The sequence below is a fragment of the Melanerpes formicivorus genome, unplaced genomic scaffold (genome assembly GCF_026170545.1).
Source record: "Melanerpes formicivorus ecotype bairdi unplaced genomic scaffold, bMelFor1.0.p_v2 SCAF_3, whole genome shotgun sequence".
In the NCBI taxonomy this organism is placed as follows: domain Eukaryota; kingdom Metazoa; phylum Chordata; class Aves; order Piciformes; family Picidae; genus Melanerpes; species Melanerpes formicivorus.
In genome coordinates this window covers 27,547,990-27,572,043 of record NW_027142355.1, presented here as the reverse complement: position 1 = coordinate 27,572,043, position 24,054 = coordinate 27,547,990, and the positions used below count along the sequence as shown (strand labels likewise).

General features: G+C 57.5%; 1 protein-coding gene across 2 annotated transcripts in view; it reads left to right on the top strand.

Moving 5' to 3' along the window:
- Nucleotides 1-24,054, top strand: part of SND1 (staphylococcal nuclease and tudor domain containing 1) — an 81,411-nt gene that overhangs the window by 22,885 nt on the left and 34,472 nt on the right. The window contains exons 11-12 of one of the 2 annotated variants that reach the window (XM_068169646.1): nucleotides 12,829-12,918; nucleotides 20,129-20,229. In XM_068169646.1, the coding sequence (XP_068025747.1) occupies nucleotides 12,829-12,918; nucleotides 20,129-20,229 (191 nt within the window). Of the gene's footprint in view, nucleotides 1-12,825; nucleotides 12,919-20,128; nucleotides 20,230-24,054 lie in introns of both variants that reach the window. The other variant, XM_068169636.1, reaches the window with a different exon arrangement.

Here is a 24,054-nt window from a genome sequence, read left to right as displayed (position 1 = left end):
GCGCAGGCAGGAGCTGGGACCTGCGAGTCCCAGAGCAGTGACGAGCTCAGGAGTGGAGTCAGGAGTCACCTCCACTCCCAGTTCCCTTCCCACCTCTTCCTCCCAGCGTTAAGGTGGTATCTCAGCACCCTCAAGACCCCACCAAGATCCATACCTATGGGCAGAGGAGATTTGGTGCCACCTCCAGGCTCCAACCACACCCAGCTGGCAGCTTTGGGCTGGGTTTGGGTCCTGGCTTCCTCCTGGAATCAAGGTTCATGGTTTGGTTCCCACCAGCTCCAGCCTGGCACCAATTAAGATGTCAATTTAGATAACAGGGTGGGAGGAGATTTGGAGCCTTGAGCATCCCTGAGGAGATGCTGCAGTTAAGTGGCCATGGGAGGGCAGCTCTGGTGGGAAGAGCAACGATGAAACCAGTTTACTGAGAAGGACCTGAGAGTGCTGGGGGACAGCAATGTCCCCATGAGGCAGCAGTGTGGCCTCAAGAAGGCCAAGGGTCTCCTGGGGGATGTGCAGAAGAGTGTGGCCAGCAGGTCAAGGGAGGTTCTCCTCCACTTCTACTCTGCCCTGGTGAGCCCACAGCTGGACAAATGGGTCCAGTTCTGGGCTCCCCAGTTCCGGACTCCTCAGTTCCAGAGGGACTGGGAGCTACTGGAGAGAGTCCAGTGGAGGCTGGGAAGCTGCTGAGGGGCCTGGAGCATCTCTGTGAGGAGGAAAGGCTGAGAGCCCTGGGGCTGTTGAGCCTGGAGAAGAGCAGCCTGAGAGGGGATCTGATCAGTGCTCAGCAAGAGCTAAGGGACCTGTGGGGGGCAAGAAGATGTGTCCAGGCTCTTGTCAGTGGTGCCCACTGCAGGACAAGGGGCAATGGCCACAGAGTGGAACCCAGGAGGTTCCATTAGGAGCAGTTTGTTGGCTGTGAGGGTGGTGGAGCCCTGGGGCAGGCTGCCCAGAGAGGTTGTGGAGTCTCCTTGTCTGCAGAGCTTCCAGCCCCCCCTGGCCATTGTGGTGCTGGGCAAGCTGCTGTGGGTGTCCTGCTGGAGCAGTGAGGTTGGACTGGATGAGCCCCAGACCTCCCTTCCCAGCACTACCATGCTGGGATTTGGAGATTCTCTGACTTGGAGGTCAAAGGCAGCCCAGACCCCTCAAGCTGTTTGGTTTAGAAGCATAGAATCCTTTTGGGTGGACCTGACCTTTAAGGTCATCAAGTCCACCCACTGACCTCACACCCCCAAACATCATCTGGTCCAACCGTCGACCAAACAGTACCAAAGATCAAGTCCAACCATTCTGCTGCTGTTGGAGCTGTTTTCCTAACCCTGCTGGAGCTCTGGGAGAGGAGGTGCTGAGGGAAGGTCCCATCAGACCTCTTTTGAGGAACCCCAACTGCTCCATCCCTGGAAAGGAGCTCTTCCTTCCAGCGCTGCCGTGTTGTGGAGCTCCCTCCTGCTGCTGCACAAAGGCTTCTGCTGGGAACCTGGAGTGCCTGTGGCTGCCTCTTCCTGCTCAACTCTCTGTCTCAGTGCTGAGCCTGGGGACTTCTGCTCAACAGATGGTTGGCAGGTGCCTGCCTGATGCTCCTCCAGAGCTGGATTTTGGAGGGAGGGTGGCTTGGCAGGGAGTTGGAGCCTTAGGTGTGAACCTGGCTGGGTTCCTCCTGTCCCTGCAGAGGATCTTCTGGCAGATTTCAGCTCAGCACGCTGCTGGGGTGGTGGGAGCCTGCTGGTGGAGGTGAAACGTTGGCTGAGGAGCATCTCAAAACGTTGGCTGAGGAGCCAAGGGCTCCACTTGGCTTTCCAAAGCCCCCTGGAGGTGGCTGGGTGAGGGGATGAGTAATGGTGGTTATGGTGACTGCTGTGGGTAGTGGTGAGGTGGTGGATCTGAGGCTTCTGCCTGCTCAGGAGATCCTCAGAGCTGTGGAAATCCTTGGATGTTGCTTGAGGTCTACCTGGGCTTCCCTGGTACCTTTTCCTTTGTGACCCTGAGTCTGGAGAAGGAGAGGGGTCTGGAAAACTTGGAGGAGCAGCTGGGGGACCTGGGATTGTTGAACCTGGAGAAAAGGAGGCTGAAGGGAGACCTTCTGGCTCTCTACAACTCCTTGGCAGGAGGCTGGAGCCAAGCATCCATCAAGGTCTTCTCCCACATAATGGGACAAGAAGGAATGTGTTCAGGTTGCCCCAGGGGAGATTCAGGTTGGCCATGAGGAACAATTTCTGCCCCTTGAGGGTTGTCCAGGCCTGGCCCAGGCTGCCCAGGGCAGTGGTGGAGTCCCCATCCCTGGAGGGGTTTCAAAGCTGTGGAGGTGTGGTGCTGAAGGCCATGGTTTGGTGGTGCCCTGGCAGTGCTGGGTTCAGGGTTGGACTTGATGGGCTTCAGGACCTCTTCCACCCCAGCCCATGCTGAGACTCTGTGAGAGCACCCTCAGCAAGGTTGAGATGATACCAGTCTGATCCATCCAGAGCCCACAGCAGTGATGGGAGAGCTGGAAGCCCTCTGCTGTGAGGCCAGGCTGAGAGATTTGGGGTTGTTCAACCTGGAGAGAAGGCTGCAGGGTGACCTTCTGGTGGCTTTTCAGGACTTGGAAGAAAGCTGGGGACAGACTTTTGAACAGGACCTGTGGTGACAGGACAAAGGGCGATGGTTGGAACTCAGTGAGGACTTTCAGACTGGAGAGAAGATGTCCTCCACACTGAGGGTGATGAGACCCTGGCCCAGCTTGCCCAGAGAGGTGGGAGATGCCCCTTCCCTGGAACCATTCCAGGTCAGGTTGTCTGGGGCTCTGAGCAACCTGCTCTAGCTGCAGATGTCCCTGCTGACTGCAGGGGGGTTGGCCTGGGTGTCCTTTGAAGATCCCTTCCCACCCCACCCGTCCTTGTGGCGGAGCCAAGTCGAGGGCTGAGCAATGTTGTTGAGATCCAACCTCACCCACGTGGAGCAGGAGTAGGTAGAATCACTGAATTGTTAGGAAGGGACCTCAAGGATCAGCCAGTTCCAACCCCTCTGCCATGGGCAGGGACACCTCTCACTAGATCAGGTTGCTCACAGCCACATCCAGCCTGGCCTTAAGAACCTCCAGGGATGAGGCTTCCACCACCTCCCTGGGCAACCTGTGCCAGTGTCTCAGCACCCTCATGGGGAAGAACTTCTTCCTAACATCCAATCTGAATCTACCTCTTCTAGTTTTGCTCCATTTCCCTCAGTCCTATCACTCCCTGACACCCTAAAATGTCCCTCCCCAGCTTTCTTGTAGCCCCCTTCAAATCCTGGGAGGCCACAGTAAGGTCTCCTTGGAGCCTTCTCCTCTCCAGACTGAACAGCCTCAGCTCCCTCAGTCAGATCTTGGTTGTCCTTTTCTGTTGGTGGTTTGGTTTGGTTTGTTTCAAGCAGAGGTTTGTAAGGACACAGACACACACACACAAAAAGCTTCCTCTCCACTCAAGGATGATAAAAGATGGATGAGGAACAACCCCCAGGAACTCCTCAGTGTCTGGCGGTGCTTCAGTTCTGCTTACAAGGATCATGGTGGCTCAGCCACGCTTGGTGTAAGTGACCTGATTGTTAGCTTGGATGGAGGTCCTGCTGGAGCTTTAAGTGCTTGGAGCTTTGGACTTTAATGAGGTCTAAACACTGGCAGAGCAGCTGGGGACAGCAGGCCGTGCTTGGGAGCACTTGGAGTTCCTTCATCCATATTTCAGCAGAGCTACAAGAGCACCTCCAGGAGAGGAAGGCAGATGGAGTCAGCATCTTCTCCTGAACCTTGGTTCAGCCCTCAGGGCAGCATGGTTTGTTCAGTAGAGAAATGATTTGCTTGCACATCTCTGCTGTTCCTTTCTCCTTCTCCTGAGGGCTTTCCAAGGTGGCAAAGGAAGAGGTTGAGAGCTCATCCTGGACTCCCAAGTTGTGGAGATACAGCTCAAGGTGCTCCCATCTTGAGGTGGTGGGGGGTTAGGGGGCTCTTCAGGCTGTTGCAGGTCTTCAAGCTGCTCCAGACCTTCCATGCTTCCTGCTCCTGATAGTTTGGGAGCTCATCCTGGACTCCAGGTTATTGAGATACAGCTCAAAGTGCTCCAGTCCTGGGGTGGGGGTTTTGAGGGCTCTCTAGGCCTTCTGTCCTCCTTCTCCTGAGGTCTTCCCAATGTGGGAAATTAGTATTTTGGAATCTTATCCTGGACTCCAGGTCATTGAGATACAACTCAAGGTGCTCCAGTCTTGAGACTGGGCTATTCTGGGGCTCTTCAGGCTGGTCCACAGCTTCCATTGGCCCTTCTCATGGTAGTTCAGGATCTGATCCTGGACTCCAGGTGGCTGAGATCCAGTTCAGGGTGCTCCAGTCTTGAGATTGGGGTTTGGGGATTCTTCGGGCTGGTCCACAGCTTCCATTGGCCCCTCTCCTGGTAGTCTGAGATCTGATCCTGGTCTCCAGGGGGCTGAGATACAGCACAAGGTGCTCCAGTCTCAACACTGGGGGAGGGGGGTGCTTGGGGACTCTTTAGGCTGCTCTTCCATTGTCCTTTCTCCTGAGTTCTTTCCAGGGTGGGAAATGAATAGTTTGGGAGCTCATCCTGGGCTGCAGGTGGCTGAGATCCAACTCAAGGTGCCCTACTACAAGGTGGGAGGTTCTGGGGGCTCTTCAGGCTGATCCAGGCTCCTGATAAAATAGTGATGGTTTACCTCAGGAGGCTTTTTGGTCCTGCTGGTTGAAAGCCAGTGTACAAAGCACCATGGCACAGCTGGAACTTGGCTCCTGAGGCATCTGCTGGGACCAGGGATGCTGCCTGCTCCGTGCTGCATGAATCCAAGCTGGCACAGTTGGATTCCTGTATGGATTCCAGCCCCCAGAACATTGCTCATGGCTTGGTGAGCAGCAAAAAAACCCAACCCAAAAACCTTTACCCTGAAGCTGTAAAACACGCAGGAGGAAGGTGGAGAGGAGCAAAGGGCAGGGTGGTGGTAGGATTGTGGGCAACCTGCCAGCCCTGATGTCCCTCTGGGGAGCTGGGCAGGAGCTTGTCAGCAGTTAGGGAGCAGCTGCTGCTGCTCGAGGTGACAGCAGGTTCATGGCCACAGGCAAGAGCTGTGACTCTGGGGACTGTGTCACGGGGAGGAAGATACAACCAGGAGGAACATGGAGCCAAGAAGAAGATGCAACTCTGGCTCCATCCTCCTCCTCCTTCCAGCTCCATCCTCCTGATTGCATCTCCCTGCTGGTCCCATCCTCCTCCTGGCTGTCACTGAGGAGGTGCCAAGTGGTTGTGGGTCTTCTGGGTGCGCGTGTGAAAAGCTGATGAGAAAGTGAAGCTGCGACCTCCTGATCTCGGGAAGCTGCTGGCAAGAGAATGAAGAGCTGTGACCTCCTGACCTCCTTAAGCAGCTGCTGTCAAGCCTCCATTGATGGTTAAATTGCACTAAATTAGAGAGGAGCTTGGAGCTCATGCCATGGAGATGGTGGACCCTGCAATTAAGGTCCTGCCTGGGAAGGTCACCCTGGTGGCACTGGAAAATGAAGCCAGTGATTGTAGGTTTGTGAGGAACCAGATTCTGGGAAGCCTTCTTCATGAGGAGCTTCTCTGTAGCAGGCTGCCCAGGGCAGTGGTGGAGTCCTCATCCCTGGAGGTGTTTCAGTGCCCTGGAGGTGTGGTGCTGAGGGCCATGGTCTGGTGGTGACCTGGCAGTGCTGGGTTAAGGGTTGGACTAGATGACCTTAAAGATTCCTTCCAACCCAACCCATGCTGTGATGACTTCATAGCTCCAGGCTGGAAGCTGGAGCAGCCAAGCTTGGACCCTCAGGCAGCAGCTGTTGTTGTTTTGAAGAAAGCTCTGAAATCAAGCTGAGAGCAGGAGGAGGAGGAGGAGAAGGAGGTGGAAGAGGTGGAGGTGAGGACACCAGCTTGGGTCAGCTCTGGGTAGGGAGAAATTCCAGCCCAACACCACAGCAGGGTCCAGGTGGTGATGGAGGTCCATCACCACCCTAAGGAGACGGGCTGAGGGGTTCCCCCAGAGATGGCAAAGGTGCTGCCAGCTTGGAGGTGCCCTTGAGACATCGTGTCCCCCAGTTTCAGACCGTAACTGGAGCGCCCCCAGCGTGATGGTTAACCCCTGGTTGATGCCATCTCAGCAGCTTGGTGATCACCAGGGTCCATTTGGAGCATGGGATGGGGTGGGATATGGGAAGGGATGGTAGAGGATGTGGGAAGGGCTCACCCCCCTTTTCCAACCTCCACCCTTAACCCCAGTTTCAGTCCGTCACTGGAAGCCCCCCCAGTGATGAACTTGAAGACCCCAAGGTTAACCCCTGGCTGATGCCACCTCACCAGCTTGGGGGTCCATTTGGAGCATGGGATGGGGTGGGATATGGGAAGGGATGGTAGAGGATGTGGGAAGGGCTCACCCCCCTTTTCCAACCTCCACCCTTAACCCCAGTTTCAGTCCGTCACTGGAAGCCCCCCCAGTGATGAACTTGAAGACCCCAAGGTTAACCCCTGGCTGATGCCACCTCACCAGCTTGGGGGTCCCTTTGGAGCATGGAATGGGGTAGGATATGGGAAGGGATCATGGGGGGTGTGGAAAGGGTTCCCCACCTTTTCCAACCCCCACCATAAGCCCCAGTTTCAGTCCAGCACTGGAGACCCCCAAGTGATGGACTGGAGGCCCCCATGTGATGGTTAACCCCAGGCTGATGCCACCTCACCAGCTTGGGGCAGGGGGGGGTGTCACTGTCATGGGATGAGGTGGGATAGGGGGGAGGAATCCAACCTCATCCCTTCTCCTGGGCAATTAATTAATCCCCAACCTTCATCCTGCTGCACCAGCAGGTCCCAGTGCCAACTGGGATGGGCATGGCGGGGGGGCTGGTTTCTAACTGGTGGGAGCAGCTGGAGAGACCAGCAGCAGATGAAGCTGCATCCAGCACGTGACTGGGAGAGAAGAAAAGCAGCAGGAGAAAAACTAGGACATGGCACAGGCAGGGCTGGGAAGGGAGGGGGCTGGGGGGGAGCAAAAAGGCTTTGAGGGATGGAGCTGGCATTGTGCCCCTCGGGAAGGGAGGAGACAGCTTGAGGTAGCACTGGCACTGTTATCATCATCATCATGGTGGTCACCATCCCAGTCCTGTTCCCAGAGCATCCCTGAGACCACCTCCTTGGAAATGAGGAAGATGCTTGATGCTGGTGGCTGGCAGAAAGGTGGCAGGAGACAAGGGAAGGAGGTGACCCCAGCAGAGAGGTGGCACTGGCAGGGAGGTGGCAGAGGCAGGAAGGTGACACAGGGGGGGACATGCTGTGGGCAAGGATGTGGCACAGGCAGGGAAGTGGCTTGGGAAGGGATGTGGCACAGTCAGAGTGCTGGCAGAGGCAGGAGGGTGGCACAGGTGGGGAAGTGGCAATGGCAGGGACATGACAGAGGCAGGGAGGTGGCACAGGCAGAGCTGTGGCACAGGCAGGGACATGGCAAAGACAGGTGACACAGGCAGGGACAAGGCAGAAGCAGGGGGGTGGCAAAGGCAGAGACGTGGCACAGGAAGGGAGGTGGCAGAGGCAGGGACATGGCAGAAGCAGGGAGGTGGCAAAGGCAGAGATGTGGCAGAGGCAGGAGAGTGGCACTGGCAGAGACATGGCATCACTGGGGAGGTGGCATGGGCAGGGACATGTCCCTCCAGGAAGCCATCCTGGTGTCCTTCCAAGAACCTATCCTTGCTTGCTGAGCTTTCAGAGCCAGAAGCTGCAGCTGGTGCCTTCAGGGTGAGTTGCAGCAGGAGATGCTGAGCCATCCCAGAAGGTGGGACAACCTGTCCCAGGGGCCATTCCAGGTCACCTTGGGGTTCCTCTTGGTTGATGGAGCAGCACATGGGGCAGGGCACGAGTGTCCACACCTCAAAACCCAGCTTGGGTGTAGCCGAGATCAAAGGCACCAGTCATGGGAGTGAGGCTTGGAAGAGATCCTGAAGCCCATCAAGTCCAGCCCTTGCCCCAGCCCTGCCAGGGCACCACCAAACCATGGCCCTCAGCACCACACCTCCATAGCTTTGAAACCCCTCCAGGGATGGGGACTCCATCACTGCCCTGGGCAGCCTGGGCCAGGCCTGGGCAGCCCTCAAGGGGCAGAAATTGTTCCTCATGTCCAACCTGAACCTCCTCTGGAGCAACCTGAAGACATTTCCTCTTGTCCCATTACTTGAGAGAAGACCTTGCTGCCCACCTGGCTCCAGGCTCCTCTCAGGGAGCTGTGGAGAGCCAGAAGGTCTCCCCTCAGCCTTTTTTCCTCAGGGCTAAAACCCCTTTAGACCCCTCACAGCCTCCTCTCCTTCTTCTCCAGACCCTTCCCCAGCTTTGTTGCCCTTCTCTGGACCTGCTCCAGCCCCTCAGTGTCCTTCTTGGAGTGAGAGGCCCAAAGCATGCTGAAGGACACAGCTTGGTGGTGACCTGGCAGTGCTGAATTGAGGGTCGGACTCCATCATCTTGAAGATCTCTTCCAAGCTAAACATTTCCATGATTCCATGACTTAATCATGGTGGCTTTGGCCTTGGCACACCCCCTGATGGCCTGCAAAGTCTCTTCCAACCCAAACCATGCTGTGATTCCACGATTCTGACCCTGCTGCTGAACCACCTCCCCCCTCCCACCATCACCTTGGTTGGAGAAGAGCCCCAGATGTTCACCAAGGCTTCCCCTTACTTAGCTGCAGGTTGGATCCATCTCCCATCCCCAGCTGAGCAACCTCTGCAATGGGGTCAACTTTCCCCCACTTTGAGGTCTTTTGGGGTCTTCTTTGTCCCCCAGTCAGGCTTGGGGGTGGTGTGGGGGGTGCTGTGGGCAGTGCTCCAAGCCACGGAGGGTGGCAGCTGGCGATCTCCACCTCTTCTCCTCGCCGCCCTGAGCGGCTCAGCCAGGCATGGTGCTCTGACTTCATTTGCTCTGCTAATTGCTTGCCTGTTAATGAGCTTCTCTAATTGCTATGGTGGAGATGGGGAGAGCTTCCTCCCCCCTCCTCCGGCGGTCCCACCGTGAGCTGGAAGCCGATGAGGTCAGCAGGAGCAGGGAGGTGTCGGGAGCTTCTGGCCTCTGTTCCACCGGCTGGAGGCTTGGCAGGGTTTCCATCCCCTCTGGGGCTGCTCTTCTCCAGCCTCAACAGCCCCAGGGCTCTCAGCCTTTCCTCCTCACAGAGATGCTCCAGGCCCCTCAGCAGCTTCCCAGCCCCCACTGGACTCTCTCCAGTAGCTCCCAGTCTCTCTGGAGCTGGAGAGCCCAGAACTGGACCCAGTTGTGCAGCTGTGGCCTCGGCAGGGCAGAGTAGAGGGGGAGGAGAGCCTCCCCTGACCTGCTGGCCACACTCCTCTTCATGCTCCCCAGGAGACCCTTGGCTTTCTTGAGGCCACATTGCTGCCACATTGCTGGACCCAGTTCTCCAGCTGTGGTCCCACCAGGGCAGAGTAGAGGGGGAGGAAATTCTCACCTGACCTGCTGGCCACACTCCTCTTATGCTCCCCAGGACACCATTGGCCTTCTTGGCCACAAGTGTACATTGCTGGCTCATGGTGACCTTATTGTCCCTCACCACTCCCAGGTCCTTCTCTGTGGAGCTACTTCCCAGCAGGTCAGCCCTCCCCTGTCCTGGAGCAGGAGGTTGCTCCTCCATGGGTGCAGAAGACAGCACTGGAGGGAGGATGAAGGTTCTACCTTCTCCTCCTCCACCATCTCCCAGGGTGATGCTCCACACCTAGACTTCCTCATTAATTAAACAACTTCCTCGCCTCCAACCTTTAATTGACTGAGGCTAATTAACGACTTTAATTACTTTCTGAATGGTTGATCACACAATCCCAGCATGGTGGTGGTGGGGGTGGTGGGAAGGAACCTCTGGAGCTCAGCCAGTCCAACCCCCCTGCTCCAGCAGAGGCACCCACAGCAGCCTGCCCAGGAGCACAGTGTCCAGGTGGGGTTGGAAGCTCCCCAGAGATGGAGATTCCACACCCATGGTTGTTCAGGGCCCTACAGCCAAGATTTTGGGTCTGAATTGTGCCCTTCCCCCCTTTTTGTCTCCTTGTGAGCAGATCAACCAAAAATGCTGCTCCAGATGGCAAACTGGGAGGACTGGTGACACCCCAGTCTGCTGCCATCCAGCCAGTGCTGGCCAGGCTGGAAGGCTGGGTGGAGGAGAACCTCATGGGGTTCAGGCAGGGCAAGTGGAGGGTTCTACACCCATGGTGGAGCAGCCCCCTGCAGCAGTACAGGGGAGGGGTGGCCTGCTGGGAAGCAGCTCCATGGAGAAGAACCTGGGAGCGGTGAGGGACAATAAGGTCACCATGAGCCAGCAATGTACACTTGTGGCCAAGAAGGCCAATGGTGTCCTGGGGAGCATAAGAGGAGTATGGCCAGCAGGTCAGGTGAGAATTTCCTCCCCCTCTACTCTGCCCTGGTGGGACCACAGCTGGGGAACTGGGTCCAGTGCTGGGCTCCCCAGTTCCAGAGGGACTGGGAGCTACTGGAGAGAGTCCAGTGGAGGCTGGAAGAGCTGGCTGAGAGCATCACAGAACCATAGAATACCAAAATCCCAGTGAGGAGGGGTGGCAAGAGACCTCTGGAGCTCACCCAGTCCAACCTCACTGCTCCAGCAGGGCACCCACAGCAGCTTGCCCAGCATCACAATGTCCAGGTGGGGTTGGAAGCTCTGCAGACAAGGAGACTCCACAACCTCTCTGGGCAGCCTGCTCCTGGGCTCCACCACCCTCACAGCGAACAACCTGCTCCTAATGGAACCTCCTGGGTTCCAGTTGGTGCCCCTTGGAGCTTGTCCTGTCACTGGGCACCACTGACCAGAGTCTGGACACATGCCCTTGCCCCCCACAGCTCCTTTAGCTCCTGCAGAGCACTGATCAGATCCCATCTGGGGCTGCTCTTCTCCAGGCTCAACAGCCCCAGGGCTCTCAGCCTTTCCTCAGTTTAGGAAGGAGGTTGACTTGCTGGAACGAGTCCAGAGAAGGGCAACAAAGTTGGTGAGGGGCTTGGAACACAGCCCTGTGAGGAGAGGCTGAGGGAGCTGGGGCTGCTTAGCCTGGAGGACATTCAGGGGTGACCTTATTGCTCTCTACAACTACCTGAAGGGAGGTTGTAGACAGGCAGAGGTTGGTCTCTTCTCCCAGGCAGCCAGCACCAGAACAAGAGGACACAGCCTCAGGCTGTGCCAGGGGAGGTTGAGGCTGGATGTCAGGAAGAAGTTCTGTACAGAGAGAGTGATTGCCCATTGGAATGGGCTGCCTGGGGAGGTGGTGGAGTTACCATTGCTGGAAGTGTTTAGGAGGAGACTTGACAGGGTGCTTGGTGCCATGGGTTAGTTGATTAGGTGGTGTTGGATGATAGGTTGGACATGATGATCTCGAAATCTCTTCCAACCTGGTCTGGTCTGGTCTGGTCTGGTCTGGTCTGGTCTATTCTATTCTATTCTATTCTATTCTATTCTATTCTATTCCTCACAAGGATGCTGCAGGCCCCTCAGCAGCTTCCCAGCCCCCACTGGACTCTCTCCAGTAGCTCCCAGTCCCTCTGGAACTGGGGAGCCCAGAACTGGACCCAGTTCTGCAGCTGTGGCCTCAGTAGGGCAGAGCAGAGGGGGAGGAGAGCCTCCCTTGACCTGGGTGGTTGAGCACTGTAGGCTTTGGTCAATGCTCTCTCTGCTAGATTGAGTTTTCATCTGGGTGTGCCAAGCCTCCAAACCCCACGTGTCCTCCTCTTGAACAGCTTCCCAGAGCCATCTCCTGGGCCACGTTCTCCTCTGCCATGCAAGATCATTTCCAGCAGGCAGCAGGCTGGGATGGAATGGGGGCTGACAGGGTGGCAGCTCTGGGGTGAGATGTGTTGGACAATGCAGATGGTCTCCTCCTGGCACAGCTCAGGGACTTCTGAACTTCTGCTGAGGGTTCTGGGAGGGCTCTGGGTTTCTCAGCAGCTTCACAAGCACAGTGAGCTATCAGCCATCACTTTGTCAGCTGCTGCCATGGGTGCCACTGTGGCATGGGGAGGGTGGCTGCTTCTTGGCCAGGATGATGCCACCCCTGGGGATGTCCCCCTCTCTGCAGTGACCATGCTGATGGCCCCTTTATGGGGTGGTCCTTCTTGGTGAGGGCTCAGCTTCCACCTCACCACCTCCTCTGGGGTCAATGTGGCATGGCCATGGGTCCTGGCGTGCCATGGGAAGGTGTGTTGGGTTGCCTCCATGACAAGGATGATCCATCACTGGTGCTCCTTCTTGGGGGTGGTCCCACCTCATGAGGACTCAGCTCCCATGGACCAAGTCTGGCATGAAGGGGCTGGAACAGGTCCAGAGAGGACAACAAAGCTGGGGAAGGGTCTGGACAAGTTGTGAGAAGCCCCTGAGGGACCTGGGAGTGTTGAACCTGGAGTAAAGGAGGCTGAGGGGAGACCTTCTGCCTCTACAGCTCCCTGAAAGGAGGCTGGAGCCAGGTGGGCATCAAAGTCTTCTCCCAAGTGATGGGACAAGAGGAAAAGACCTCAAGTTGCCCCAGGGGAGGTTTAGGTTGGCCATGAGGAACAATTTCTGCCCCCTGAGGACTGTCCAGGCCTGGCCCAGGCTGTGCAGGGCAGTAGTGGAGTCCCCATGCCTGGAGGGGCTCGAAAGCCCTGGAGATGTGGTGCTGGTGGAGATGATGTGGTGGTGCCCTGGCAGTGCTGGGTTAGGGCTTGGACTTGAGGGTCTTCAACATCTCCTCCATCTGAAATCATTCCATGACTGATTCCACGGTTCCATGGCCTGATGATGTCCATCTGCTGGTGGTTCTGGTGGGTTCCTCTGACCAGTGTCCCCTTTCTGTCTCCTCAGCAGGACAAGAACAGGAAGCTGCGGCCCCTCTATGACATTCCCTACATGTTTGAGGCCCGCGAGTTCCTGCGCAAGAAGCTCATCGGCAAGAAGGTATGGAGGTGACCCAGGCTGGTGACCAAGCCTGGGGGAGATGCTGAGCTGCTGGGAGGTGTCCAGAGAAGGGCAACGAAGCTGGGGAGGGGTTTGCAGCACAGCCCTGTGAGGAGAGGCTGAGGGAGCTGGGGTTGCTCAGCCTGGAGAGGAGGAGGCTCAGGGGAGACCTTATTGCTGTCTACAGCTACCTGAAGGGAGGCTGTAGCCAGGTGGGGGTTGGTCTCTTCTCCCAGGCAACCAGCACCAGAACAAGAGGACACAGTCTCAAGCTGTGCCAGGGGAGGTTTAGGCTGGAGGTTAGGAAGAAGCTCTTCATAGAGAGAATGATTGACCATTGGAATGGGCTGCCTGGGGAGGTGATGGAGTCACCATCACTGGAGGTGTTTAGGAGACTGGATTGGGCTCTTGGTGCTATGGTTTAGTTGATTAGGTGGTGTTGGATGGTAGGTTGGACTTGATGGTCTCAAAGGTCTTTTCCAACCTGGTTAATTCTCCTCTCCGAACCTCTCCTCTCCGAACCTCTCCTCTCCGAACCTCTCCTCTCTGAACCTCTCCTCTCTGAAACTCTCCTCTCCTCTCTGAACCTCTCCTCTCTGGACCTCTCCTCTCTGGACCTCTCCTCTCTGGACCTCTCCTCTCCTCTCTGAACCTCTCCTCTCTGAACCTCTTCTCTCCTCTCTGAACCTCTGTCTTGCCTCACCATCCTTGGGGAAGGTCTTGATGGGAGGTCTTGGAGGTGGTCCTTCCCATGTCTGCTGTGCCATGTGAGCCTCATGGTTGACCTGGGTATTTCGGGGTGGCTCCAAAATGGAGGCTTCTTTGGAGGTGGGCCTTCAGGAGGGGCTGTGGTGTCCTCTTCAGGATGCTCCTGGGCCATTCTCTTCTTCTCTTTCTTCTCCTGGAACACTTCTCCAAGGTCTTTGAAGGAATCGTGGCTGGGATGAGGGAATATGAAGGGTCCTTGGCTTCATGGAAGCACATAAGGGACTCTTCTCTGGGTGATAGTTGGCCCCAAGGGTGGTGGTGGATGGAGTTCACTCCAGTGGGTGGCTGGTCAGCAGTGGTGGTCCCCAGGGCTCAGCACTGGGGCGGGTTCTGTGTGATGTCTTCATCAGTGGTGTGCATGAGGGCGCTGAGAGACCTTCGGTCAGCTTGGAGGTGAGCCCAAGCTGGGTGGGATGGTGATCTGCTGGGGAGCTGGGGGCTCTACAGAGGGACCTGGCCAGGTTGAACTCCTGGGCTGAGGTTCACCAAGGCCAAGTGTTGGGTCACAACAACCTCATGAATGCTCCAGGCTGGAAAGGGTGGAGAAGGACCTTGGGATGTCGGTCAGCAGTGGCTGGAGATGAGGCAGGGGTGTGCCCAGGTGGCCAAGAAGGCCACCAGCAGCCTGGCTTGGATCAGCAGTGGTGTGGCCAGCAGGAGCAGGGCAGGGATTGTCCCCATTGTGCCATGGTGACCCTGCACCCTGGAGCCCCTCCTCATGGGTGATGGCCTTCTGCTCTGGAGATCTCCTCATGGGAGCTGTCCCTGTGCCATGGGGGCCCTCGTGTCTGAGGTCCTTGTGCCGTGGTGACCCTCTCCATGGGTGCTGTGCCTGCATCCTGAGGGCCTCCTTATGGGTGATGTCCTTGCTGAGTGGTGACCTTGTCTTGTGGGTGCTGTCCTGGTGTGGTGGGGACTCTCTTTGTGGGTGCGCCTGAGGACCTCCTCACGGCCACTGTCCCCACACAGCAGTGACCTTTCCTGCTGGTGGCATCTCTCCAGGGTTGGTGTGACACTAGAGGGAGCTGCACTTTTAGGAGTTGTGGGCCTGGAAGTACCCATCCCAAGGCAAGCAGCACCTTCTCCAAGCTGCAGGAGAAGACCTTCTCCTGGTTCCTGTGGGGCTGTCACCTTCTTGTGCCCACCTGCCACCAGATGGCAACCCTTGCCCGGATCCGTGCCCAACCTTGGCTGCTCTCATCCTGGCACGAGGAGGCATTCTTCTGGTGGCTTCAACCAGCCACCTGTCCTCAGCTGCCCTCCTGTCCTCACGGTGCCAGCTCCTGCTGCATCTGCTCCGGCTGTGCCCCGGGCACTGTGCCACCCACGGCGGGCAGGAGGTGCTGAGAAGGCAGCTGGGGGAAGTTGCGAGGGGCAGAAGGTGCCAGAGGAGGCTTTAGGTTGGGTTGTGAGGCACAGTTTCATCCCCTTGAGGCTTGGCAAGGTGGAAGTGGTGGAGTCCCCGTGCCTGGAGGGGTTTGGAAGCCCTGGAGATGTGGTGCTGAGGGCCATGGTTGGGTGGTGCCCTGGCGGCGCCGCGTTAAGGGTTGGACTCCATGCCCTCAAAGATCTTTTCCAACCCAAATGATTTGATTTGATGACCTCAGAGGTCTTTTCCAACCCAAATGATTCCATCTCCAGCTGCTTCCAGCACTGTCTCCAGTTGGTGGGAGGTTCCTTCAGTGAGCTGTTAGATGTTGTCCATCCTACCAACCCCCTGAGGTCATCTCTGTGGCTTTCCCCAGGCTCCTGCAGCAAAAATAAACCACTCTGCTGGCTTCCAGAAAGAATCTCTTCTTGTCCTCCACTCCCCCTCCTCCCTCTGCAGCAAACACCCGAGGGGGATGAGGAGGAGACATCCCAGTGGCCACAACCTGCTGCCTTTGATGTCCTGCAGCGTTTGTCATCTTCAGAGAGGAGCTGGGAGATGGAGAACATATCTGGATGACCCTGGATCTCCCCATGCTGGGGATAGGAAGGGACCTCTGGGGCTCAGCCAGTCCAACCTCACTGCTCCAGCAGGGGCACCCACAGCAGCTTGCCCAGCATCACAGTGGCCAGGGGGGGTGGGGTTGGAAGCTCTCCAGCCAAGGAGACTCCACAACCTCTCTGGGCAGCCTGCTCCAGGGCCCCACCACCCTCAAAGGCAAGATGTTTCTCCTGGTGGCACTTTCTGGGCTGGGGTTCAGCCTGGAGAAAAGGAGGCTGAGGGGAGACCTTCTGGCTCTCTACAACTCCCTGAGAGGAGTTTGGAGCCAGGTGGGCATCAAGGTCTTCTCCTAAGTGATGGGACAAGAGGAAATGGCCTCGAGTTGCCCAAGGGGAAGTTCAGGTTGGACACAAGGAACAATTTCTTCATGGAAAGTTATCAAGGGCTGCCCAGGGCAGTGGTGGAGTCCCTGTCCCTGGAGGGCTTTCAAAGCTCTGGAGATGTGGTGCTGAGGGCCATGGTTTGGTGGTGCCCTGGCAGTGCTGGGTTGATGGTTGGCCTCCATGATCTTCAAGGTCTCCCCCAACCCAATTCATTCCATGATTCTCCTGCTTGCTTCTCCTGAGGGGCTCTCCACACCCAAACCCAGCTGAGGTCTTTCCTGAACTGGGGAGCCCAGAACTGGACTCAGAACTCCATCTGTGACCTCACCAGGGCAGAGTGGAGGCAGAGGGGAACCTCCCTTGACCTGCTGGCCTCACTCTTCTTCATTGCCTCCCCAGTGAGACCCCACTGGCCTTCTTGGCCAGCAGGGCACGTTGCTGCCTCGTGGCCATCTTGTCCACCAGTTCCTCCTCCCTGGAGCTCCATCAGCACCACCCCCCCAGGGCTGTCTCTGTGACCCCGGCCTGGTGGAATTTGCCCAGTGGCTCCTGGTGAACCAGTTTGTCCCAGTATGGATTTGTCTCCTCTGCTGGAATCAATTCCCTGGAGCAACATCAGAAGCTGGGTCAGCTCCATGCCCACCCCTGCAGCCCATTGATCTGCAGCCCCATCATTAGGCAGCTTCATTAATTGGGTTGAGGTTTGATGGGCACCGGTGGCCTCCTCTCCTAATTATCTAGGGGGGGTTTCATCACTGGGGTGGAAGGGGACAGGAGCAGAGAGCTCAGAGAGCCTTTGGTCCCTTGCTGGGATGGACATGGAGGGGGCTTTGGTGTCTCCAGCTGTAACACCAAGGTTCCTGGTGCCACCAAACCCAACCTCTGCACAGGGTTTGGTGTCTCCAGCCTTGGCACCAAGGGCTGGGAGTTTGGTAGGGATGCAAGAAGGTCCTTGAGGACCCCAAATGGGGGTGAACTCCATTTCTGTGACCTTAGAAGCTCTCCCCATCCCCATGCCCACCAAAGGGTCTCTTTGGTTTGCTCTCAAAGGGGCTCTTGAGGTGAGCAGGGCTTTGGTGGGAACCTCAGAAGGTCTTTGGGGACAGCAGGAGGTGGTGACACTGAGGTGGTGCTTCCCATGTTCCCAGTGCTGGCAGCCCTGGGAGAAGCAGGAGAAGGTCAATGGGATGAGGGTCACCAAGGTCAGGTGATGCAACTTGCGTCACACCAACCCCATGAAGGCTCCAAGGTTGGGGTAGGAGTGGGTGGAAAAGGACCTGTGGGTGTTGGTCAAGGGCAGCTGGAGATGAGCCAGCATGTGCCCAGGTGGCCAAGGCCACCAGCAGCCTGGCTTGGTTCAGAGCCCCAGGGGGGATCTGCTCAATGCTCAGCAAGAGCTAAAGGGTGGAGGTCATGAAGGCAGGGCTTGGATCTTGGTGGTGTCCAGCAACAGGATGAGGGGCAAGGGGCACCAACTGGGACCCAGGAGGTTCCATCAGGAGCAGGTTGTTGGCTGTGAGGGTGGTGGAGCCCTGGAGCAGGCTGCCCAGAGAGGTTGTGGAGTCTCCTTGTCTGGAGAGCTTCCAACCCCCCTGGCCACTGTGACGGTGGACAAGCTGCTGGGGGTGACCCCCTTTGCACTGGCTGATCTCCAGAGCTCCCTTCCCACCACCACCATGCTGGCACTGGGAGATTCTGTGACTGCATTGCTGAGATCATGATCTCTGCACCTTGGGGAGGCTTGAGGGTGACCAGGGGCTGGCAGATCCCTGGCTGGTGACAGTTGGAGCTGGGCTGGGTGACATTGAGCCATGGTGGCTTTGCAGCAATCTGTGTGGAGCTGGGTGCTGGGGCCCTTCTTCTCAGAGGGGTTGGATCTCCTCCAGGGGAAGAAGAGCTGCTGGAGTTGATTTAATTCACACTGACTGGAGATGACCTTGGACATGTGCCCAGAGCTGCCTGGCAGCCATCTCCAGCTGCCTTTAAGGGATGGAGATGGAACCTACTGCAGATCCCAGGGATAGGGAGAAACTGAGCTTGGACATCCCCATCCCTCCATGGAACCATCCACCCCATCTTCTCCCAGCCCCACAGGAGGTCTGGAGCTTACCACAAGCCTGCTCTTGCCTTTTTCTACCCAGGGATGGGGAGAAACCAAGCTTGATCCTTCCTATCCCACCTTGGAACGGAGAGAAACCAAGCTTGGTCTTTCCCATGCCTCCTTGGAACCATCCACCTCATGTCCTCCCAGCCCCACAGAAGTTCTGGGGCTCCACAGCCATCAGGCTTTGGCTTTTTTCTGCCCAGAGATGTAGGAGGGATGGGGACAAACCAAGCTTGGACATCTCCAACCCACCCTGGAGCCATCCACCCCATGTCCTCCCAGCCCTCTAGAGCTCGACACGAGCCTGCTCTTGGCTTTTTCTACCCAAGGATGGAGAGAAACCAAGCCTGGACCTCCCATCTCACTTGTAACTGTCCACCCAATGTCCTCCTAGCCCCACACAAAGCTCTGGAGCTCCACACAATGATCTCTGAACCTGCCTTTGCCTTTTTCTATCCAGGAGTGGGGAGAAACTGAGCTTGGTCATCCCCCTCCCACCTTGGAGTCATCTACCCCATGTCCTCCTAGCCCCACAGAAGGTATGGAGCTCCACACATCAAACTTGCCTTATTCTCCCCCTCATGAAACATTGTCCAATCTGCAGGTCTCTGGGGTGGCCTTGGTGGCCACTTGTTTGGTGTCAAAGGGACCTGGATCTGCCATTAGGTGGCATGGGCACTGGTGAGGCCACATCTTGAATCCTGGAGTCAGTTTTGGGCCCCTACAGGAAGGACATTGAGGTGCTGGGGCAGGTCCAGAGGAGGGCAATGAAGCTGGTGAAGGGTCTGGAGAACAAGGAGATGGGACTGGAGGTACAGAAGGTGCCCAAGATGGGGCTGGAGGAGAAGGAGGTGCCCAGGATTGGGCTGATGGTCCAGGAGGTGACCAAGATGGAACTGGAGGTGCAGAAGGGGCCCAAGATGGGCCTGGGAGTGCAGCAGGGGCCCAAAATGGTGCCTGAGTCCTGGCACAACAGGATGCTGACCAAGAGCTGCAGGGGGGGTGATGGCCAAGAGGTGCTGGGGAGGTGATGACCAAGAGCTGCAGGGGGGGGTGATGGCCAAGAGGTGCTGGGGGGGTGATGGCCAAGAGGTGCTGAGGGGGTGATGGCCAAGAGGTGCTGGGGGGGGTGATGGCCAAGAGGTGCTAGGGAGGTGATGGCCAAGAGCTGGTGAGGGGGTGATGGCCAAGAGCTGCTGGGGGGGTGATGGCCAAGAGCTGCTGGGGGGATGATGGCCAAGAGCTGGTGAGGGGGTGGTAGCCAAGAGCTGCTGGGGGGGTGATGGCCAAGAGCTGCTGGGGGGATGATGGCCAAGAGCTGGTGAGGGGGTGGTAGCCAAGAGGTGCTGGGGGGGTGATGGCCAAGAGCTGGTGAGGGGGTGATGACCAAGAGGTGCTGGGGGGGTGATGGCCAAGAGGTGCTGGGGGGTGATGGCCAAGAGCTGGTGAGGGGGTGATGACCAAGAGGTGCTGGGGGGGTGATGACCAAGAGGTGCTGGGGGGTGATGGCCAAGAGCTGGTGAGGGGGTGGTAGCCAAGAGGTGCTGGGGAGGTGATGACCAAGAGGTGCTGGGGGGGTGATGGCCAAGAGGTGCTGGGGGGTGATGGCCAAGAGCTGGTGAGGGGGTGGTAGCCAAGAGGTGCTGGGGAGGTGATGACCAAGAGGTGCTGGGGGGGTGATGACCAAGAGGTGCTGGGGGGTGATGGCCAAGAGCTGGTGAGGGGGGTGGTAGCCAAGAGGTGCTGGGGAGGTGATGACCAAGAGGTGCTGGGGGGGTGATGGCCAAGAATAGAATAGGATAGAATTAACCAGGTTGGAAAAGACCTTTGAAGTCCTCAAGTCCAACCTACCACCCAACACCATCTAATCAACTCAACCATGGCACCAAGTGCACCATCCAGTCTCTTCCGGGGAGGCGATGACCAAGACCTTCTGGGATGTGGTACCTAGAAGCTGGTGGGGAGGTGTGTCCAAGAGGTGCTGGAAGGCTAATTCTGACCTGCTGTCCATCTGTCTTGGCCTAGGTGAACGTGACAGTGGACTACATCCGACCAGCCAGCAGTGCCACCGAGACCGTGCCTGCCTTCTCCGAGCGCACCTGCGCCACCGTCTCCATTGGAGGCATGTAAGTGGATCACCAAGTGCCAGCAGGGGACAAAGAGGCCAGAGGGGAGGCTGAGCTGCACTAGGAGGCCCCACAAAACTTCTCCCCACCTCCTGAAGTTGGGTAGGAGCGGCACACTGGAGGACCTCGACCGTCACCTGGCCACCTCGAGGGATGGCGTGAGGGCGTGGGGGTTGCTCTGGAGAAAGCAGCTCATGGCTTGGAGGCATGGAGGCTTCCATGGGTGGAGGTGGGCCTTCAGGAGGGGTTGTGGTGTCCTCTTCAGGATGGTCCTGGGCCATTCTCTTCTTCTCTTTCTTCTCCTGGAGCACTTCTCCAAGGTCTTTGAAGGAATCGTGGCTGGGATGAGGGAATATGAAGGGTCCTTGGCTTCTTGGAAGCACATAAGGGACTCTTCTCTGGGTGATAGTTGGCCCCAAGGGTGGTGGTGGATGGAGTTCACTCCAGTGGGTGGCTGGTCAGCAGTGGTGGTCCCCAGGGCTCAGCACTGGGGCGGGTTCTGTGTGATGTCTTCATCAGTGGTGTGCATGGGGGCACTGAGAGACCTTCAGTCAGCTTGGAGGTGAGCCCAGGCTGGGTGGGATGGTGATCTGCTGGGGAGCTGGGGGCTCTACAGAAGGACCTGGCCAGGTTGAACTCCTGGGCTGAGGTTCACCAAGGCCAAGTGTTGGGTCACAACAACCTCATGAATGCTCCAGGCTGGAAAGGGTGGAGAAGGACCTTGGGATGTTGGTCAGCAGTGGCTGGAGATGAGGCAGAGGTGTGCCCAGGTGGCCAAGAAGGCCACCAGCAGCCTGGCTTGCATCAGCAGTGGTGTGGCCAGCAGGAGCAGGGCAGGGATTGTCCCCCTGAACTGGGCACAGCTGGAATCCTGGGGTCACTCCAGGAAAGGCAGTGAGGGGCTGAGAAAGGGTCTGGAGACCTTGGTGAGGAGCAGCTGAGGGACCTGGGGTCGTTCATCCTGGAGCAAAGGAGGCTGAGTGGAGACCTTCTGGCTCTCTACAACTCCCTGAAAGGAGCTTGGAGTGAGCATCAAGGTCTTTCTGAAGTCATGCTGGTGATGGCAGCAGCTCCAGGACCTCCATAGTGATGTGGCTCCATGCTGCTTGGGAAGCCACAAAGCTCCTTGTTGCTTCTCTCTGGAGTCATGAAGACACTCCTGGAGTCGTCTTTGGAGATGCTCCTGGCATTCATTTCCAAAAGGAAACCAACTCCTCTCCAGGACCATGCTGGGATGAAGCTCCTGGGATGCCACCAAGGCAGCAGGAACCTCAAGGGCTTTCCTGGATGGAGATGGTGGGAGTGGTGGAAGACCAAAAGAGCAGCTTTGCTTCTTTGCTGCTTCTTGGACCAGTTTAAACCTTTCCAGTTTCTTCTGTGGTGCTTAAACCACATCCTCATGGAGCTTGTCCTCCAGCTGAGGATCTCTGTGTGGACTTTTGGGAATGCTAGAACCTATCCCTTGACTTTTGGGGGTCTATTTGTAGGGGATGAGGAGCTCTTTCTCCAGGTGGACTTTTAGGAGTGGTGTTTGTAGGAAATTAGGAGGTCATTCTTGATCTGAACGTCTCCAGGTGGACTCTTGGGGGTGGTGGAACCTGTCCCTTGACTTTGTGGGGGCTGCTTCTAGGAAAATGAGGAGCTCATTCTCCAGCTGAGGACCTCTAGGTGGACTTTGGGATGCACCACCCATCTTTGGTCTTTTTTGGGTCTATCTGTAGGGGATGAGGAGCTCATTCTCCAGCTGAAGGACACCAGGTAGTGGTGGAACCCATTCCTTGTGGATTGTGGGGTTGTTTGTAGGAAAATGAGAACTTGGGGGTGTTGTGGGGAGAGCATGGGGTGGTGGCATCACCACCTCCCCCTCCTTGGTGGCTGTGGAAGCTGCTGGAAGCATTTGTGCCACGGTGGGAGCAATGGACTGGAAGAATTTTCCAGCTTGGAGCATCTCATCCAGCTTCTGCCTCCTGCTCTTAGCATCTCCAGTCACAAATTGGTTAGGAGGAGCTTCCTGAGTCTCATCTTGGAGCCAGGAGGAAACCTGATGTGACCCTTCAGGGGCTGCTGCTGGCGTTGACTTCATCGCAGTAATCAGGTGGCAGCAGAGCGAGAGCGGAGAGCCTGAGGAGCCAGGGTGGGAGGCATGGACTCACTGTGGCTGGAGAAGACTTCCAGGATGGTGGAGTCCAACCCTGAACCCAGCACTGCCAGGGCACCACCAAACCATGGCCCTCAGCACCACATCTCCCTTCCAGGGATGGGGACTCAACCACTGGCCTGGACAACTCTCACGGGGCAGAAATTGTTCCTTGTGTCCCAACTGGACCTCCCCTGTGACAACCTGAGACCATTTCCTCTTGTCCCACCACTTAGGAGAAGGCCTTGATGCCCACCTGGCTCTAAGCTCCTTTCAGGGAGGTGTAGAAAGCCAGAAGGTCTCCCCTCAGCCTCCTTTTCTTCAGGCTCAACACCCCCAGGTCCCTCAGCTGCTCCTCACAAGTGCTCCAGACTCTTCCCCAGCTTTGTTGCACTTCTCTGGACTTCCTCCTGCCCCTCAATGTCCTTCTTGGAGTGAGGGGCCCAATACTGACCCCAGGATTGCAGGTGTGGCCTCAGCAGTGCCCAGTCCAGAGGGACAATCCCTGTCCTGCTCCTGCTGGCCACACCATTGCTGATCCAGGCCAGGCTGCTGGTGGCCTTCTTGGCCACCTGGGCACAGCCTGGCTCATCTCCACCCACTGCTGACCACCCCCCATCCAGGTCCTTCTCCACCTTTTCCAGCCACTTTGCCCCAGGGCTGGAGGCTTGATGGGGTTGGTGTGACCCAGGTTGCATTACTTGTCCTTGGTGCCCCTCACCCCATGGGCCTTGGCCCGCTGATCCAGCCCAGCTGTCCTCAGAGGCAGGGAATCCCAGCCTGGCTTGGGTTGGAAGGGACCTTCACAGGTCACCTGCGCTCAGCAGGGACATCTCCAACTAGAGCAGGTTTCCCAAAACCCCAACCCAAGCTGACCTGGGATGGTTCCAGGCCTGGGGGCCACCTCCCAGCTCTTGGGACAACCAGAGGCAGGTTGCCACCAGCCACCCTCCTGGGCCATCTCCCACCTCCGCCCGGGCAGCCAGGACCGAGGCTGGCAGCACCCACCTCCTGGGCACCATTTCTGCAGGTGGGGGGTGGGGGTGGCCCTCCTGGGAGGTTGGGGGCACCACGAGATCCTTTGGCTGCCACATCCCCTTTGGGGTGGGGGGTTTAACAGAGCAGGGTCTGTGCCATGCGAGCCGCCCGTGCCGCGCTGGGATGAAAGCCTGGCTTGTCCTCCTGGCATCTGGCCTGGCTCTGAGCCTACTTGGCATGCAGAGCACGTTGGGGTGGGCATGAAGCTGACTGCTACTTGGCTTCTGGAGATGTCAGGTCTCTGCTTCTCGACTGCTTGGTGATGTTTGGTGGGTTTTTTTTGGGGAGGGGGTGGTGGACACCTGGTTCTGCAGCCCCCTGGCCATGCTGGCAGAAGAAGAACCAGGTGGGCACCTGCTGTAGGCCCCCCCCTGTCCATCCCCCTGTCCAGGTTGACCATCATCTGCACCCCTGAGGTGGCATCAGCAAGAGGATAATGTCCATGGGTGGTGGTGGGGACGTGAGGCTGGTTGTCTACCCCCTCAGCATCTCATCTCCTGGGGGGCTGGAGGGGGTCTCCAGGGGGTTTCTCACAGTTTCCAGCTTCAAGCAGCGTGAACTCGAAGAGCTGCAGCACAAAGCCAGCCCAGATCCTTGCTCAGATGGTTGCTGGTGGTGTGCAGCTCCGTGTCTTCTTCAGGTGAAGACCC